This window comes from Prionailurus viverrinus, chromosome F2 (assembly GCF_022837055.1).
Source record: "Prionailurus viverrinus isolate Anna chromosome F2, UM_Priviv_1.0, whole genome shotgun sequence".
NCBI classification, from domain to species: Eukaryota; Metazoa; Chordata; class Mammalia; order Carnivora; family Felidae; genus Prionailurus; species Prionailurus viverrinus.
The window spans coordinates 72,488,394-72,502,677 of record NC_062578.1 but is presented as its reverse complement, the minus strand read 5'-3'; the positions used below and the strand labels follow the sequence as shown (position 1 = coordinate 72,502,677).

The 14,284-nt window shown below is 43.3% G+C and overlaps 1 protein-coding gene and 1 non-coding gene across 6 annotated transcripts in view; one reads left to right on the top strand and one right to left on the bottom strand.

Moving 5' to 3' along the window:
• Positions 1–14,284, top strand: part of ASAP1 (ArfGAP with SH3 domain, ankyrin repeat and PH domain 1) — a 347,294-nt gene that overhangs the window by 254,794 nt on the left and 78,216 nt on the right. For all 5 annotated transcript variants that reach the window (XM_047842304.1, XM_047842303.1, XM_047842305.1 and 2 more), the window contains 2 exons: positions 10,335–10,410; positions 11,777–11,863. In XM_047842304.1, coding sequence (XP_047698260.1) covers positions 10,335–10,410; positions 11,777–11,863 — 163 coding nt within the window. The remainder of the gene's footprint in view (positions 1–10,334; positions 10,411–11,776; positions 11,864–14,284) is intronic.
• TRNAQ-CUG (transfer RNA glutamine (anticodon CUG)) lies at positions 1,404–1,476 on the bottom strand. The gene has a single exon. It is a non-coding gene; the product is annotated as a tRNA-Gln (tRNA).

Below are 14,284 nucleotides of genomic sequence, written 5' to 3'. Positions count from 1 at the left end.
CTGTGCTGACAGCTCAGAGCCTGGAGGCTGCTTCAGATTCTGTGTCTCCCTCTCTCTCTGCCCCTCCCCCACTGATGCGTGCATGCCTGCGCTCGCTCTCTCTCTCGCTCTCGCTCTCGCTCTCTCTCTCTCACTCTCTCTCAAATATAAATAAACATTTTTTTAAAAAAGCTTTTTTTAAAAAGAATACTTAGCCTCCTTGAATTCCTGTGTAATTAGAGGTATGCTTTGAGAACGATCCATTGTTCTACACCAGCACCATTTTCGTTTATGAACATTTCATTTTTCTTCTCTTTGAGATTCTCTGGCATTTCATTTGCTTATTTACTTCTTGTTGACTTACTGGATTAGCTTTCATGGTTTTCTCATAGAGTTTTATGTGAAAACATGCCCATTTTTTAATTTTTTTTTTAATATTTATTTATTCTTGCGAGAGAGGGAGACAGAGCATGAGCAGGGGAGGGGCAGAGAGAAAGGGAGACGCAGAATCGGAAGCAGGCTCCAGGCTCCAAGATGTCAACACAGAGCCTGATGCGGGGCTCGAACTCACAAACTGTGTGATTATGATTGGCACCAAAGTCAGACACTTAACCTACTGAGCCACCCAGGTGCCCCCCACTTTTTAATGTTCTAAGAACATCTTTGCATTCAACTGAGACATGTGGGGAAGTCAGCGTTAATACTGTGGGACACACACAAGGCGTGAGTCAGACAGAAAGATGAGTTCAGACCCTGGCTCCGCAGCCTGATGACCATGTGACCTTCATCAGGTGCTTCTCTACACCTCAGGATCCTCATCTGTCAGGTGGGACTGAGGTTCGTAGATGTGAGAATTAAATGAGAATAGTGCATGTGGGGCGCCTAGCCTGGTGCTGGCCACAGTGTATGTGCTGGCTGCTCTCAGGAGCCCAAGGGCTCCTGAAACCATGTCTGTGTGCACATATTGTACAGAATTGTTTCTCTTCAGGAAAAATTTTAATGATCAAATCGTTATTTACATAAATTTCCCTTACTAACTTTTTCCTGCCCTTCAAAGCAAACTCTACCTTGTATAATGAATGGGTTTCACATATAAAAATAATCCATCGACATGGAAACAATTTCATGTTTATAAGATAAAGTTTGCTTGTGGAAGCCTCACACAAAAGAACTGATTTAACCTTTGGCTTTGTAGCTCAGTGGGGCACATAGGAAACTTTGAAAGGCATTGTGGTAGCCCCTTATTTGAGTCTAGGGTCGAATTTTCACCTTTCAACAACTTGTTTTCCTAGAAACATACCATTGCTTTGCAACCTTAAGAAATAAGTGAGCTTCTCAGTTACAGTACTTGGGCAGCAAATCTGGGCATCTGATTTTAGAAATCTCTCTCTCTTTCCCTTTTTTTTTTTTTTTAGTAAGCTCTACACCCAGCGTGGGGTTCGAACTCATGACCCTGAGATCCAGAGTCACATGCTCTACCAACTGAGCCAGCCAGGCGCCCCAGAAGTCTCATTTGATCTCACATTCTCTTAGTCTGTGCAGAAGGGTTTAACCTCCACTGACATGAGTTTTCCAAACTGTAAGATGTTTTGCAAACTACTTTTACAAGTAGTCGGTAAAGGTAGAAAGAAGAGCACTTCTGACCTATAGAGCTAACACATCCTCCCTTTGTTCGGCCATTCCCGGCTGTTTCCCTTTCCAGAGCTATTTATCAATTTCCTGACAAAGGCCAGGAGCTTTGTAGGTTCTGGGGTACAAAGACGAAACAAGACTGTACCCTTAGGAGTTAATTGTCTGATACAGGAAGTAAGTTGGGACATCGTCATCACAGTGGGCCCAGGAAGGAACAGATGACATGGGCATTAGGAAAAGGGGAGACTTTCATCCAGGGGCTCCTTGAAGGGGTGGTCGCGGTCGGGATTAGAGTTGGGGGATGGCTAGCATCCAGCCATTGAAATCTGGGAGAAGAGTTTCCCTCCCCCCCCCACCTCCCACCGGGGGCAGAGAAAGATCAGCAGGAGGAAACCCTACACAGTAAAACCTTTGTGGGGAGAGGTATCCAAAAACATCAAGGAGTAAAGTGAGTTAGAATGGGATTCAGCCCTAGCTGCCTCATGGTTGAACCTCAAGAATGCCCACACAGCGAAAACCCAGGGTAGTATTCTTTATTTAAAAAAAAAAAAAAAAAAAAAAAAATTTAACGTTTATTTTAAAGACAGAGCGCAAGTGGGGGAGGGACAGAGAGAAAGAGAGACACAGAATCCGAAGCAGGCTCCAGGCTCTGAGCTGTCTTCACAGAGCCCGGTGCGGGGCTTGAACCAACGGACCGGAGATCATGACCTGAGCCGAGGTCGGAATCAGTTGGAATCAACCGGCTAAGCCACCAAGGAGTCCCAAGGGTAGTGTTCTTAGAAGAGACTCTTACTCTTTCTTCCTTCAGGCAATCCCTCAAAAACCCTTACTAGACATATAATAGACTTGTAAAGCATCTCTACTTAACTCAGAGACCATGATTTCATATTCAAAGTACCTATTCCAGTTCCCCAAATGACGTTCAGTGCAAAGTCAGGTGGTGCCCCAAAGCGAATTTGCTTTTGTAGCACCTTGGATAGTCCAGCACCCCAGTGGGAATATGCAGCTGCTGTAATGGAAAAACAAAGGGAGCAGAAAAGAAGAGCTTGTGACTCTTTGCTAGCCATTTCAGCTCACCCGCACCATTCGCTCCTCACTTTCAGACACGAACATTGTGGGGAACATCCTAGTTTCGGGACAAATGCATTATCCTGCTCCTCACTCCTTTTCCCTAGCAAGGATACCTAGCAAGTATCGTTATGATCTGTCTGTAGGATCACAAGCACTTACAAACATTCTTCTATTACCCTTAATTTAAAAATCATAACAGCTAACCTTCGTCGAAAGCAGTAGGGAAAGTGTCGCTCAGGAAGGATGAGTAACTTGCACAGAGGCACGTTCACTCATTCAGTAGATGCTCAGTAAACGTGTGTCAAAATGCGCAATAGAAAAGAAACCAAAGCAAAAACATAAGTAAATTGGACTTCAAAAGTGAAAGGTTTAGTGAGGGAACGGACACTATTAAAACAAAAAGACAACCCACGGAATGGGAAGAAAATAGTTGCAAGTCATTTCTCCGATAAGGGTTGAGTATCCATAATATATAAAGAACTCTTACAGCTCAACAACAAAAATATAACCCAGTTTAAAAATGGGCACACAATTTGAATAGCCATTTCTCCAGAAAAGAGACACAGTGGCCAAAAGCACAAGAAAAAGTCTCAACATCATCAGTCACTGGGGAAAATGCACATTAAAACCACAATGAGATACCACTTCGTACGCACTAGGGTGGCAGTATTTAAAAAACAATAGCGACGACAAAGTGGAAAATAGGTCTTGGCGAGACTGTGGAGAAGTTGGAGCCTTCAGGACACTGCGGAGAGATTTCCATCTCTCTAAACTGGTGCAGCTGCTTCAGAAGACAGCTCGACAGCACCTAAGAACAGAAAGCGGAGGATTGTTTGGTGTCGCCGTCCCACTCCTAGGCATGTACCCAGGAGAATTAAAAACAAATATTTAAGCAAAAATGGGTTCATACATGTTTATGGCATCATTATTCACAATAGCCAAAACGTGGAAACACCCAAATATCCATCAACTGATGAACCGACAAACAAAATACTGTGTAGCAGCGCAATGGAGTATTATTCGGCCATAAAAGAGAATGAAGTATTCAGACCACGTAGGGAGACGTCACCAAAGAAACACGACTGCTGACTGACCAGCAAGATGGACCTGGGCACTCAGAGGCTCCTCACCCTCCCCAGTCTGTGGAATGTGGCCTCCCCACATGCCTTTACCACTCCCAAAGGCTGCCCCAAGGACATAGCCTCGAGATGGTGATGTGCTGTTGCAAATACCTGCATGGTGTATACATGACTGAGCACAGGTAGGGCCTCTTTGTAAACTTCCGAGATTTGGAGGCAGGTACAGGGATCCAGGCACCTTGCTGCCTCCCAAGACAATATGCGATGATAAGCTCCCTTCACTGTCACTAAAACTGCCACCTACCAACCTGGAGTGGCCTGATGCTTTCTCGGGTCTCTCCCTGCCCTCTGATGACAGGGGCCACTTTCAGACCATACCCAGGAAGCTCCCAGGAGGGTTACAAATCCACATACATGGTACAACATGGATGAACATCTCCAGCATTATTCTAAGGGAAAGAAGCCAGGCATGGAAGGCCACACATCATATGATTCCATTTAAATGAAATGTCCAAAAAGACAAGTCCACTGAGACAGAAAGCAGGTTATTGTTTGCTGGGGAAGGGAAGAATTGAGAATCACTGCTAACAGGAGCAGGTTTCCTTTTTGGGGTGATAGACATGTTCTGGACTTGGGTAGGGTGACAGTTGCACCATATTGTGAATATACTCAAAACTACTGAATTGTACACTTTGAAATGGTAAATTTCATGTTGCATGAATTTAACTCACTTTTTTTTAACACAGAAAACAGCAACAAAGCAAAAACAAAGATCCATGACCTCATGGAACTTATAATCAGGTGACAGAACCAAGTCTTGAACCCAGGTCTCTGTAACTCCAGAGTGCATGCTCTCAGTTGTCAGAAATCCGAATCTGGTAAGCCTGGACTCGGGCCTAGACATCTCTATTCCAAAGAATCTTTTTATGAGATACCAACATATCACTCTTGGCTCACTCTTTGAACTGTCAAGATGTATTTGTAGTTAATTAGTACTTACACTAATTAAGTTTCTTCAGTACCACAGGACACACAAGGAATGTATCTAGGAGAAAATGTCACCCTGGGTAGCTGGAAATGAGTACCTAAAGCTTGGAAATAAGCTTTCAGGAAGGACAGTTGATGTGTTTAAGAAGTCGCTTATTTTTGTTTTGTTTGTTTTATAATTTGATTTGTTTTAAAGAACCATACGCTCTATGATACTACAGGACATCCTGACTTCTTTTGAAAATAATATTACTGTCTCTGAGCATTTCAGCCTTTGGCCAAATGCTTTCTAAGCCGAGTAGAATGTGTGATGGGGGTAGCAGACACTCCTATCTCTATTTCTTTTAAATTTAAGTTAGGGGCGCCTGGGTGGCTCAGTCGGTTAAGCGTCCGACTTCAGCTCAGGTCATGATCTCGCGGTCCGTGGGTTCGAGCCCCGCGTCGGGCTCTGTGCTGATGGCTCGGAGCCTGGAGCCTGTTTCCGATTCTGTGTCTCCCTCTTTCTCTGACCCTCCCCTGTTCATGCTCTCTTTCTGTCTCAAAAATAAATAAATGTTAAAAAAAAATTTTTTTTAATTAAGTTAAAAGCAGAGAGAACATAGTGTCTCCCTTTCCCATCATTGTTTGGACAAAATAAGCAGAGTAAGAAGTGAAGTTGGTAGCAACTTTCTCAGGCTAGAGAAGTCTCTGCCTCGCTCAGAGGAGGGTGTGTTCTACCCGGTGGATGGGGGACTGTGTTCAGTGTTCATGAGCTGGCACTCTGCAGCGATGGGTGTGTGACAGCCTGTCAGGATAAATGGGGGGGTCCTTCTGACTGTCCGTTGGCATCTTATATTTTTCTAGCACTCTGTGTCATTAAACTATGGTCCTGTTTCTTTCAAGCTGCTTATTTAAAAAGTGAAGCCAATGCAGCTGTGTCCCTAAGGTCAGAGAAGTGATGAGGCTCATTTTGCTGGCCTGTGGCCATCGTGTATTGAACTGTTTCTCTGTGCCTGGCGTTTTAAGAACATTATTGCGGTGCTCACAAGAACTCTCCCAAGGTACATATGATTATCTCCATTTCCTGTATGAGGACACAGAGATGCAGGGATTCAGAGATTATGCTGTTACTCAGTGGATTTAGACCCGGATCAGCCTGATTTGTTTAACTACCTGTGCTCCAAAGATAGGAAAATTTACACTCAAATCCCAACTCTGCACTTAATGACTAGATGACCCTTGTTAAGCAGCTTGACCTCTCTTGGCCTCAGTTATTTTGTCTGTTACAGGTTAATAATAATAATTATCTACTTTGTTGGCCTCTAATGAGACTTGAAAGGGGATACTTAATTGTCCTAATAGTGAGTGACTGACACAGAGTAAATACTCAATTATGTGCCAACTGCCATTATTATTATTACTGTTAATCATCGTGTTTTCCAGAGATCTCATTATATTTCAGTAATTTACAGAGAAAGTGGCCAAGGGACTAGTGGGATGTCAGAGAGGTAATTTCGCCTTCTACCAGGAAGGCTCACATGTTTAAGTTGAGTGACAGGTAATCAGAACTGACACTTGTGCTTCATTTTCCAATTAACAAAACACTTTTATGTGTAGTAGTTCATCCGGTACTCCTGGAAGCCAGAAAACGTCCCGCCTTTGGAGACGATCAGACTCATTTTCAGACAGGGTCAGTAACCTGCCCAGGGTTCCACATACCGCGAGACTTAGAGCCAGAATATGATCTGCTTTTGACTCTGAAGTTCACGCATTTCCAGTGAACCAGAGCCAGCTGAAGTGGAGGAAGGAAATAGGACACAGAAGCCAGCTGCCCCCAGTGAGATGTTGTGGCAGGTGACGTGGGACTGTGACACGGAGCCCACCCAGCTCACAGCTGAGACACAGAGGGGAGGGGTCACCAGAGAGGGGACAGTTGACAGCACGTTGGCCATTGCTTACTCATGACTGTGTGTCTAACATCAGGACCATTTTGTCCTCCCTGCCACCTGTCCCCTGCATCCTGCTCCGGTTTCTCACCAAAAACCAGAAGTCAGTGCTAAAATAACTTTCTGCGAGGGGCTCAGCTCAGCCTTCCAGACTAAATGTCAGGGGTTTTTTCTATAATTTTTTTTTTTTTTTTTTTTTTTTGCCTAAGATCTCATCTTTTTTAGAAAATAATTAGCAAATGAAGTTAACAAAAAAGAAAACCTAAAATCTCAGATTACTGGGTTTATGTATATGACTTACTTACAAAAATTGGATCCTATTATAGATTAAAATGATTTCTCATTATATTGACTTTTCTGAGTCTTTGTTCATAATGTTCTGAAGAATCCAAGTTCAAAAAGCAGACTTTTTGGGGTGTTCCTGCAGCCTTAGAAGTAGTAGGGATTTGTCCCCCTTCCAGCTTGCTTTCACTGCTGATAAATAACTTTATCATTTCATTTTTATCAGCGCCATCTCAAACTAAAACAGTGTCCTCCCTCTTCTTAAAATGTGTGTGTTTTATAATATTACCATGTGCTGTTCAAATCTGAGTTTGTTTTTTCAGTTTGTCCAGAAGAACTTTCTGCCATGATGAAAATGGTGATACTCTTTACTGTCTAACATAGTACCCACTGGCCACGTGTGGCTGCTGCACACTTGAAGTGTGGCTACTGAGACTTCAGGAACTGAATTTTAAATTTATTGAACTTTCATTAAATTAGCTGCTAGTGACTATCCCATTGCAAAACCCACTCTACAGCATTGTCATTTAAACTCGCCTTTTTTTTTTTTTTTAATTTTTTTTTTTTTTCAACGTTTATTTATTTTTGGGACAGAGAGAGACAGAGCATGAACGGGGGAGGGGCAGAGAGAGAGGGAGACACAGAATCGGAAACAGGCTCCAGGCTCTGAGCCATCAGCCCAGAGCCCGACGCGGGGCTCGAACTCACGGACCGCGAGATCGTGACCTGGCTGAAGTCGGACGCTTAACCGACTGCGCCACCCAGGCACCCCTAAACTCGCCTTTAAATTTTTTTTTTTTTTTTTTAACGTTCATTTATTTTTGGGACAGAGAGAGACAGAGCATGAACGGGGGAGGGGTAGAGAGAGAGGGAGACACAGAATCGGAAGCAGGCTCCAGGCTCCGAGCCATCAGCCCAGAGCCCGACGCGGGGCTCGAACTCACGGGCCGTGAGATCGTGACCTGGCTGAAGTCGGACGCTTAACCGACTGCGCCACCCAGGCGCCCCTAAACTCGCCTTTAAAAAAAGATGGTAATTAAATTCCTTTCACGTTGAGTGAAAATGAGACACTTTTACAAACATATCTGTGACCAGTCTGTATCCTTCTGGGAAGGACATGACTCATGATAAACCCACGCAGCTCCAGGAAAGAAAGCTAACATGTGCTGAGCACGTCCTAACTTTGCAGCGCTTTGTGGAAGGATTTCATATGTGTTATCTACCCACTGAATGCAGGTAACACGAGGAGAAGTTAAGTGACTCACCAGGGTCCCACCCCAAGTAAATCCTTGAGCCGATTTTGGGCGCTAATCCTCTGACCGTAAGGCTCTTGCTTTTTCTGTTGTAGGGAGTTCTGACAGCATCCACCTTACACTGATGTGTTCTGCCTTTACACACTTTCTCCAGAAATTATCTAAGTATCAGAGGTCAGAACTGGTTTTGCTGTGATTAACTTTGTAGCCGTACAAAGTTAATGCCTCCTTGACAAACACTTTTTCCTGAATGTAGATGATGCTGGTTCAGGTTGATGTTCATGAATAGCCTTCTCTGGACAACATGCCCGGCTCCTCTAAAGCTAGCATTCGGCCTGGGCATAGCCAGTACTGGAAAATGCCATCCCCTGGACAGGCAAGACAAGGGAGGCAGCAACTGAGCTGAGCCACAGTAGAAGTGGAGTGGGGAAGGGCATTTCAGCAGGGAAACAGCATACACAAAGGCCGGGGGAGTTGCTGGAAAAAAATGTAACATGGCTAGAGTTCATATTTTTTAAAGGAAAGTGGTAGAAGATAAAACCGACAAGATGTTCAGGGGCCAGTATATAAATGTTATTCAGTTCTCTACCGAGAAGTTTAACTTTCATCCCGACAAGCAGTGGTGAACAGTCAAATGGCAGAAGAGGAGAATTTACATGTAGGTCTCCAGTTGCATGGTTAACCAGAACGCTCTCCTTTCTCCCATCCCTGTTGCCAAAGGCTTTCTGAAGATCATATTTCCCTTCCTTATTTTAGTAAGGGTTCTCAGCTGAATATGTCAACCTTAAAATTTTTTGGAACATGTAGGATTTCGGTAATCGCTGTTGGAGGGCCAGTTCTGGTACCGATATATATACATCCCAAGATGTGCCCTAAAACTTCTTGGTCGTGCTTATTCTTAGTCACTCACTGAGCATCTGCTTGGTGTTGGGCCCACTGCGTTCCAGAGATGAGACAGTCCTCATCCTCAAGGACCTCATTCTTTGGTGGGGAGACAGCAACAGATGAAGCGTAGGGAGAAATAACCTGCTGTGGGGCAGGGTTAGAGAAGCCTCCAAGAAGGGAAAGAAAATTCTAAACACTGAAACAAGTGGGGCTCCTCAGTGGAGGCATCAGACAAGAAATCTCTTCGCTTGGTAGTCATGAGCAAGGGCGTCAGGATCAGAACCTGGCCCCGAATCCCCGTTTGGCCACTTAACTAGTTGTGTGAGCAAGTCAGGGACTCAGCCTGTGCCTCCATTTATCCTCTGAAATGGAGATGAGATTGAAGTGCTTGTGAACTCCTTGGGGTTGTTGTAGGGAGTTGTCGAAATAACACCCGAAACGCACGGCATGCTGAGCTCGTGAATGCGCGTAACATGTCAATGCTGATTATTATTCAGGGTGTGGTGGTGCCAGTCTGGTTGTGCCCAGGGCAGGATGCCATCAATCCAACTTCCTGGATTTCAAGCATGCACCCAGGGGTCTTTGGGGAACTGAAAGATGTCCAGCTTTCCTGAGACCTTTGTTTCTAGAAAAGTCCCTCTTCTCCTTACAACATCTAATTCATCCTCATGATATTCCACTGGTTAATGTGTGTGTCTCTCTCTTTTGAATTCAAATATGGCACAACCAGGAAGAATGGTTCTATGAATAGATGGGAATGCACACGAAATCACTGTGTTGGGACCACAGCTATAATTCACAAGGTCTATGTGATAGCTGCGAGCACATGTCAAATGGTGCCCATGACCTGTTTGTTGGTGCATCTTTGTAAAATACTGAAAATTCATTTATAAGTGTTTTCTGTAGGGGCGCCTGGATGGCTCAGTTGGCTAAGCATCTGACTCTTGATTTTGGCTCAGGTCATGATCTCACGGTTCATGAGATCGAGCCCCACATCAGGCTCTGCACTGACAGTACAAGCCTGCTTGGGAATCTGTCTCTCCCTCTCTCTCTGCCCCTCCCCAGCTTGTGCGCACGTGCTCTCTCTTTCTCCTTCTCTCTCTCAAAGAATAAATAAACTTTAAAAAACAGTGTTTTTGTAACTTATGTGGGCAGAGAGTAAATATATTTAGGTTTTTCAGGTGACTAGGGTTTATTTCTTTTTTCTACTTCTGGTAAATTTGTGGTGTTCTCCATCATAGTTTCTTTCAAGATGGCTTGAAAACGGCTGATAAATTGAAACAGTACATTGAAAAACTGGCTGCTGATTTATATAATGTAAGTATTTTATAAAATACATGCATTTTAAGTTGCTTTTGTAGCTAAACATCAGGAAATTTGAAATCTGTAGTAGAAGAACTTTAAAGAAGCAAGAGTAAGTGATGTGTCTGTGTAAACCTAACAGTTTAACCACAAAGTTGTTAGTGGTCAGATATCCTAGAGTATGTTTTTGAGGCATAGGAAAAGCAGGGATATGTAACCAGTGGTTCTAGAAGGCTCTCCCTTTGGGGGCCTGTAGCATCATCCCACGTGAGTGCCCTGCAGTCAGTGTTGCAGATGTTTTGCCTCCAGAAGGACAGAACTTAAGACTGTCTCACAGTAGGCACATTTATGATTTTTTTTTATTTGCTTGTTCTGTATTTTCTCTCTTTTGTCTGATACCTAGGTTTCACTTTTATAATCAAATCACAAAAACCTCTTTGAGAAAAAACTAAGTGCAGGCGTAGAAATGGCCAGTGTGTTCCCCATAAACCACTTGGCACTAAATAATATGAAAAGTGTATTTTTTTATGAGTACAACCCACGTCTGTTGAAGTAAGGTTTCAGAGTTACAAATAATACCTTAGATTTGTATGTAACTTTACACAAAGCTGTGTATTTTTTCCAATTGTCTTTTTTTTTTTTTTTTATGTTTACTTATTTTTGAGAGAGAGGGAGACAGCACGAGCTGGGAAGGGGTAGAGAGAGAGGGAGACACACAATGCAAAAAGCAGGGTCCAGGCTCTGAGCTGTCAGCACATAGCCCGATGCAGGGCTCGAATCCACGAACCATGACATGACTTGAGCCGAAGTGAGACGCGTAACTGGCTGAGCCACCCAGGCACCCCTCCGATTGTCTTTTAATAGTTAACATGGTTCAGGTTGCAGTAAGTTCCAGCTGATTAAAAAAAGTACCACCAGTTCCTTACCCGAGGGCAAAGGGTAAACTTTCATATATACATTAGTCCATTAGGTTCTGGTCCTTTTTAACATGTTCTTCTGACCCATTTAATCACGTCCTGGTATTCCTGCTACCACCCTTTGAAAAACCAGAAGCAAGTGACTCAATGTTATTTCTTAACTTTGTTTGAAATGGTACTTCAGATTTAATTGTCTTGCCTAGATGTATTATTTAATGAGAAAGCATGGTGCATATTCACTAATTTTAAAACTCACTGATACTTTCATAAGATGAGAAGATTCAGCCTTTCATATAAAAAATGAGTTCGTAAAAAAAAAAAAAAATGAGTTCGTGTCAAAAAGTTTAATGAGGAAATCAACTCCGTAATTGAACTGTTTAATGACTGGTGTATATTTGGATGAATTAAACCCTGCTCATAAATGTATAAAGATACGTGATAAAAGTCATGTTTTTCTGTCACAGATAAAACAGACCCAGGATGAAGAAAAGAAACAGCTAACTGCACTCCGAGACTTAATAAAATCCTCTCTTCAACTTGATCAGAAAGAAGTAGGTGGTCTAGATGTTTCCAGCAGGGTTTCCAGTGTAAGTGAGGTAGCCTGGGATGGCCTTTTCGGGTTTCCTGATCTGCAAAACAGGCATGTCGGCAGCCTCCTGCCACCATGGTTGTGGGGACACATGAGATAGAAGATACAAGTGTAGCCCTACCGCATCGCCCATGTAACAGCTGTGCTTTATCTCCTTGCCCTCCTCAGACAGAAGATGTTCTTAACGCCCAGGCTGCAGTTCCATGGCCCCTGGGTTTGCCATTCTGGCTTTGCAGACGTGTAATTCAGAAGTGGTGCATCGTCTCCGGGTGAAGTGCACACCCCCATGCTCTGTAGATCGCCTCTGTCTTTCCTGGGCAGCCAGAGGGAGGTGGACGCAGAATCCCGTAGTAGAGAGCAAGCAGTGTTAATGCCACAAGAGACCTTCCAGGGAGTGGCTGTCAGCAGAGAGGGGACTCCGAGTTGAAAACTGCCTGGCGTAGTCGGCAGGCTACAGACAGTTTGGGGCAAGGAGGGCGGAAAATTGAGAGAGGGGGTTTCCAAGGTGGAAACTCAGGCCTAATTACGGACGACCTTGGACGCACGCAACAGGGTGTGGACTTCATGCTAAGGGTAAGCTAAATAGTGAGCACCGTTTGTTACCTAGGGGAGGGTTAAAATGTGCCTGTTTATATTATGAAATTACCATGCATTGAATTTAAGTGCAGTTTCTCAATGCAATATTTAATAATAATCATGTAATATATAGCATTTTTTATATTGTCATTTCCTCGTGATATCACCTCACAACAGCAAACTGTACATTCCTAAAATTTCTGAAGGGGTTCATGAGTCCAAAACAAAAACAAGGCAGCCCCCCTCAAACGTGGAAGCAACACTAACCCGTGAAAGCAACCCCAAAGGAAGATTCTCTTTACTGAGAGAATATAGTCCTCTGGGGTTTCATCAGGTGAGAGAAGTCCACAGCCTGTGACCCTGGGCACCTGCCACCCCGTGGAAATGGGCATCAGTGGCCAGGAAGGCGTGTGTGTGTTCCATGTACCTGTGTTGTCCTCAGCTAGCACCTGTACCTGTGTTTCCTGGCCTCTTTTGAAGGTGCTTATTACTGGCATACAAATCCTAGGAGACACGTCTCCTTGAATGATTTCTCCATGTTAAAGCAACAGAAAGACGTAAATGGAGGAGGGGTAGGAGGTAGATTGCTATTTAGGGAGAAAACTGCAAGTGTTTGTACTTTCCGAAATGCACTTAACCTCTTCCTAACTTTGCTTTGTTGTATAGGATTACTTCCTTCCTGTATGTGGGAGCTTTCGGGGGTGGGAGACAAAGAGCTATCTCAGTCCCTTTTTGTCTCGCATAGAGATTGATGTATTCTGCTCACGGCAGCTAAAGAACAAAGTTCATATAAGCCAAAGGAGTGTGTACGTGACGAAATGCACGTGATTTGATTTAACGCCACTCCAAATGAATAAATGATGAGTGTTCATTAGCCCCATGTCCAGAGTATTTTACAAGTCAGATTGATCTTTCACAGCATGCCTGTCCTATTCTCATGCTGTTATTGTCTCTCATTGCAAAAATAACTTTAGAAGGTAATGATTTTTAATGACTCAAATAAGAAAGGAGGACCATCTACCATCGAGTTCTTTCCATAGCACTACTATTCGAGAAGAGTGTAAACTGATCTGATAAAGGACCTGAGAAATTAAAAGCACCCAGCAAATTATTTCACCTCTTTGCCCCCACCAGGTTCTAACGTGACTCTTTTAAAGGAAGCTCCAAGAATCTGAGCTGTAAATAGGATCCCCAGATTTTTGGTGGACTTGTTTTTTCTTGTCAAAAGGGAAATTCTTCATTGACTTCTGGCAGATGTTCTATGAAATTAGTTATCTTAAGTTTGGATAGTAGCCTAACTTCCCAAGAGAACTGCTTGCTCCACAACTATCTTTAGGGTTGAAAATATCTTATTTTTAATAATGATACCCATAAATCTTTCTCCAAATTCCAGCGTTTTGAGTCTCTCTCGCTAGCCCATGATAGTGTGGTTTGCAAGGTGTTTGACAGATTCTGTGTTTGGCTCATCTCTCCCTCCACACTGTCTGGCACCCAAAAGCTACTCAGTAAGTCTTTACTAAGGTGAAACAGAAGGGAACCTTGGCCCACTGCATGTATCCCTTCCATGAGAGATACGAAGCCTCGTAGTAGAGGTTAGTTTTACGTTGGATACCACAAACATCTATAACCGCTTCCAGTTTAAATCAATGAGTAACCGCTTCCAGTTTAAAAAGATTTGAGATTTTACTCCTTAATAATGCATTTTATATGTTAATACAGTTTTCTAATAAGAAAGTAAGGTGATTTGTCTGTACTGCTAATAGAGAGTAGGTAATTGAACTAAAAAAAAAAAAAAAAATCACCATAG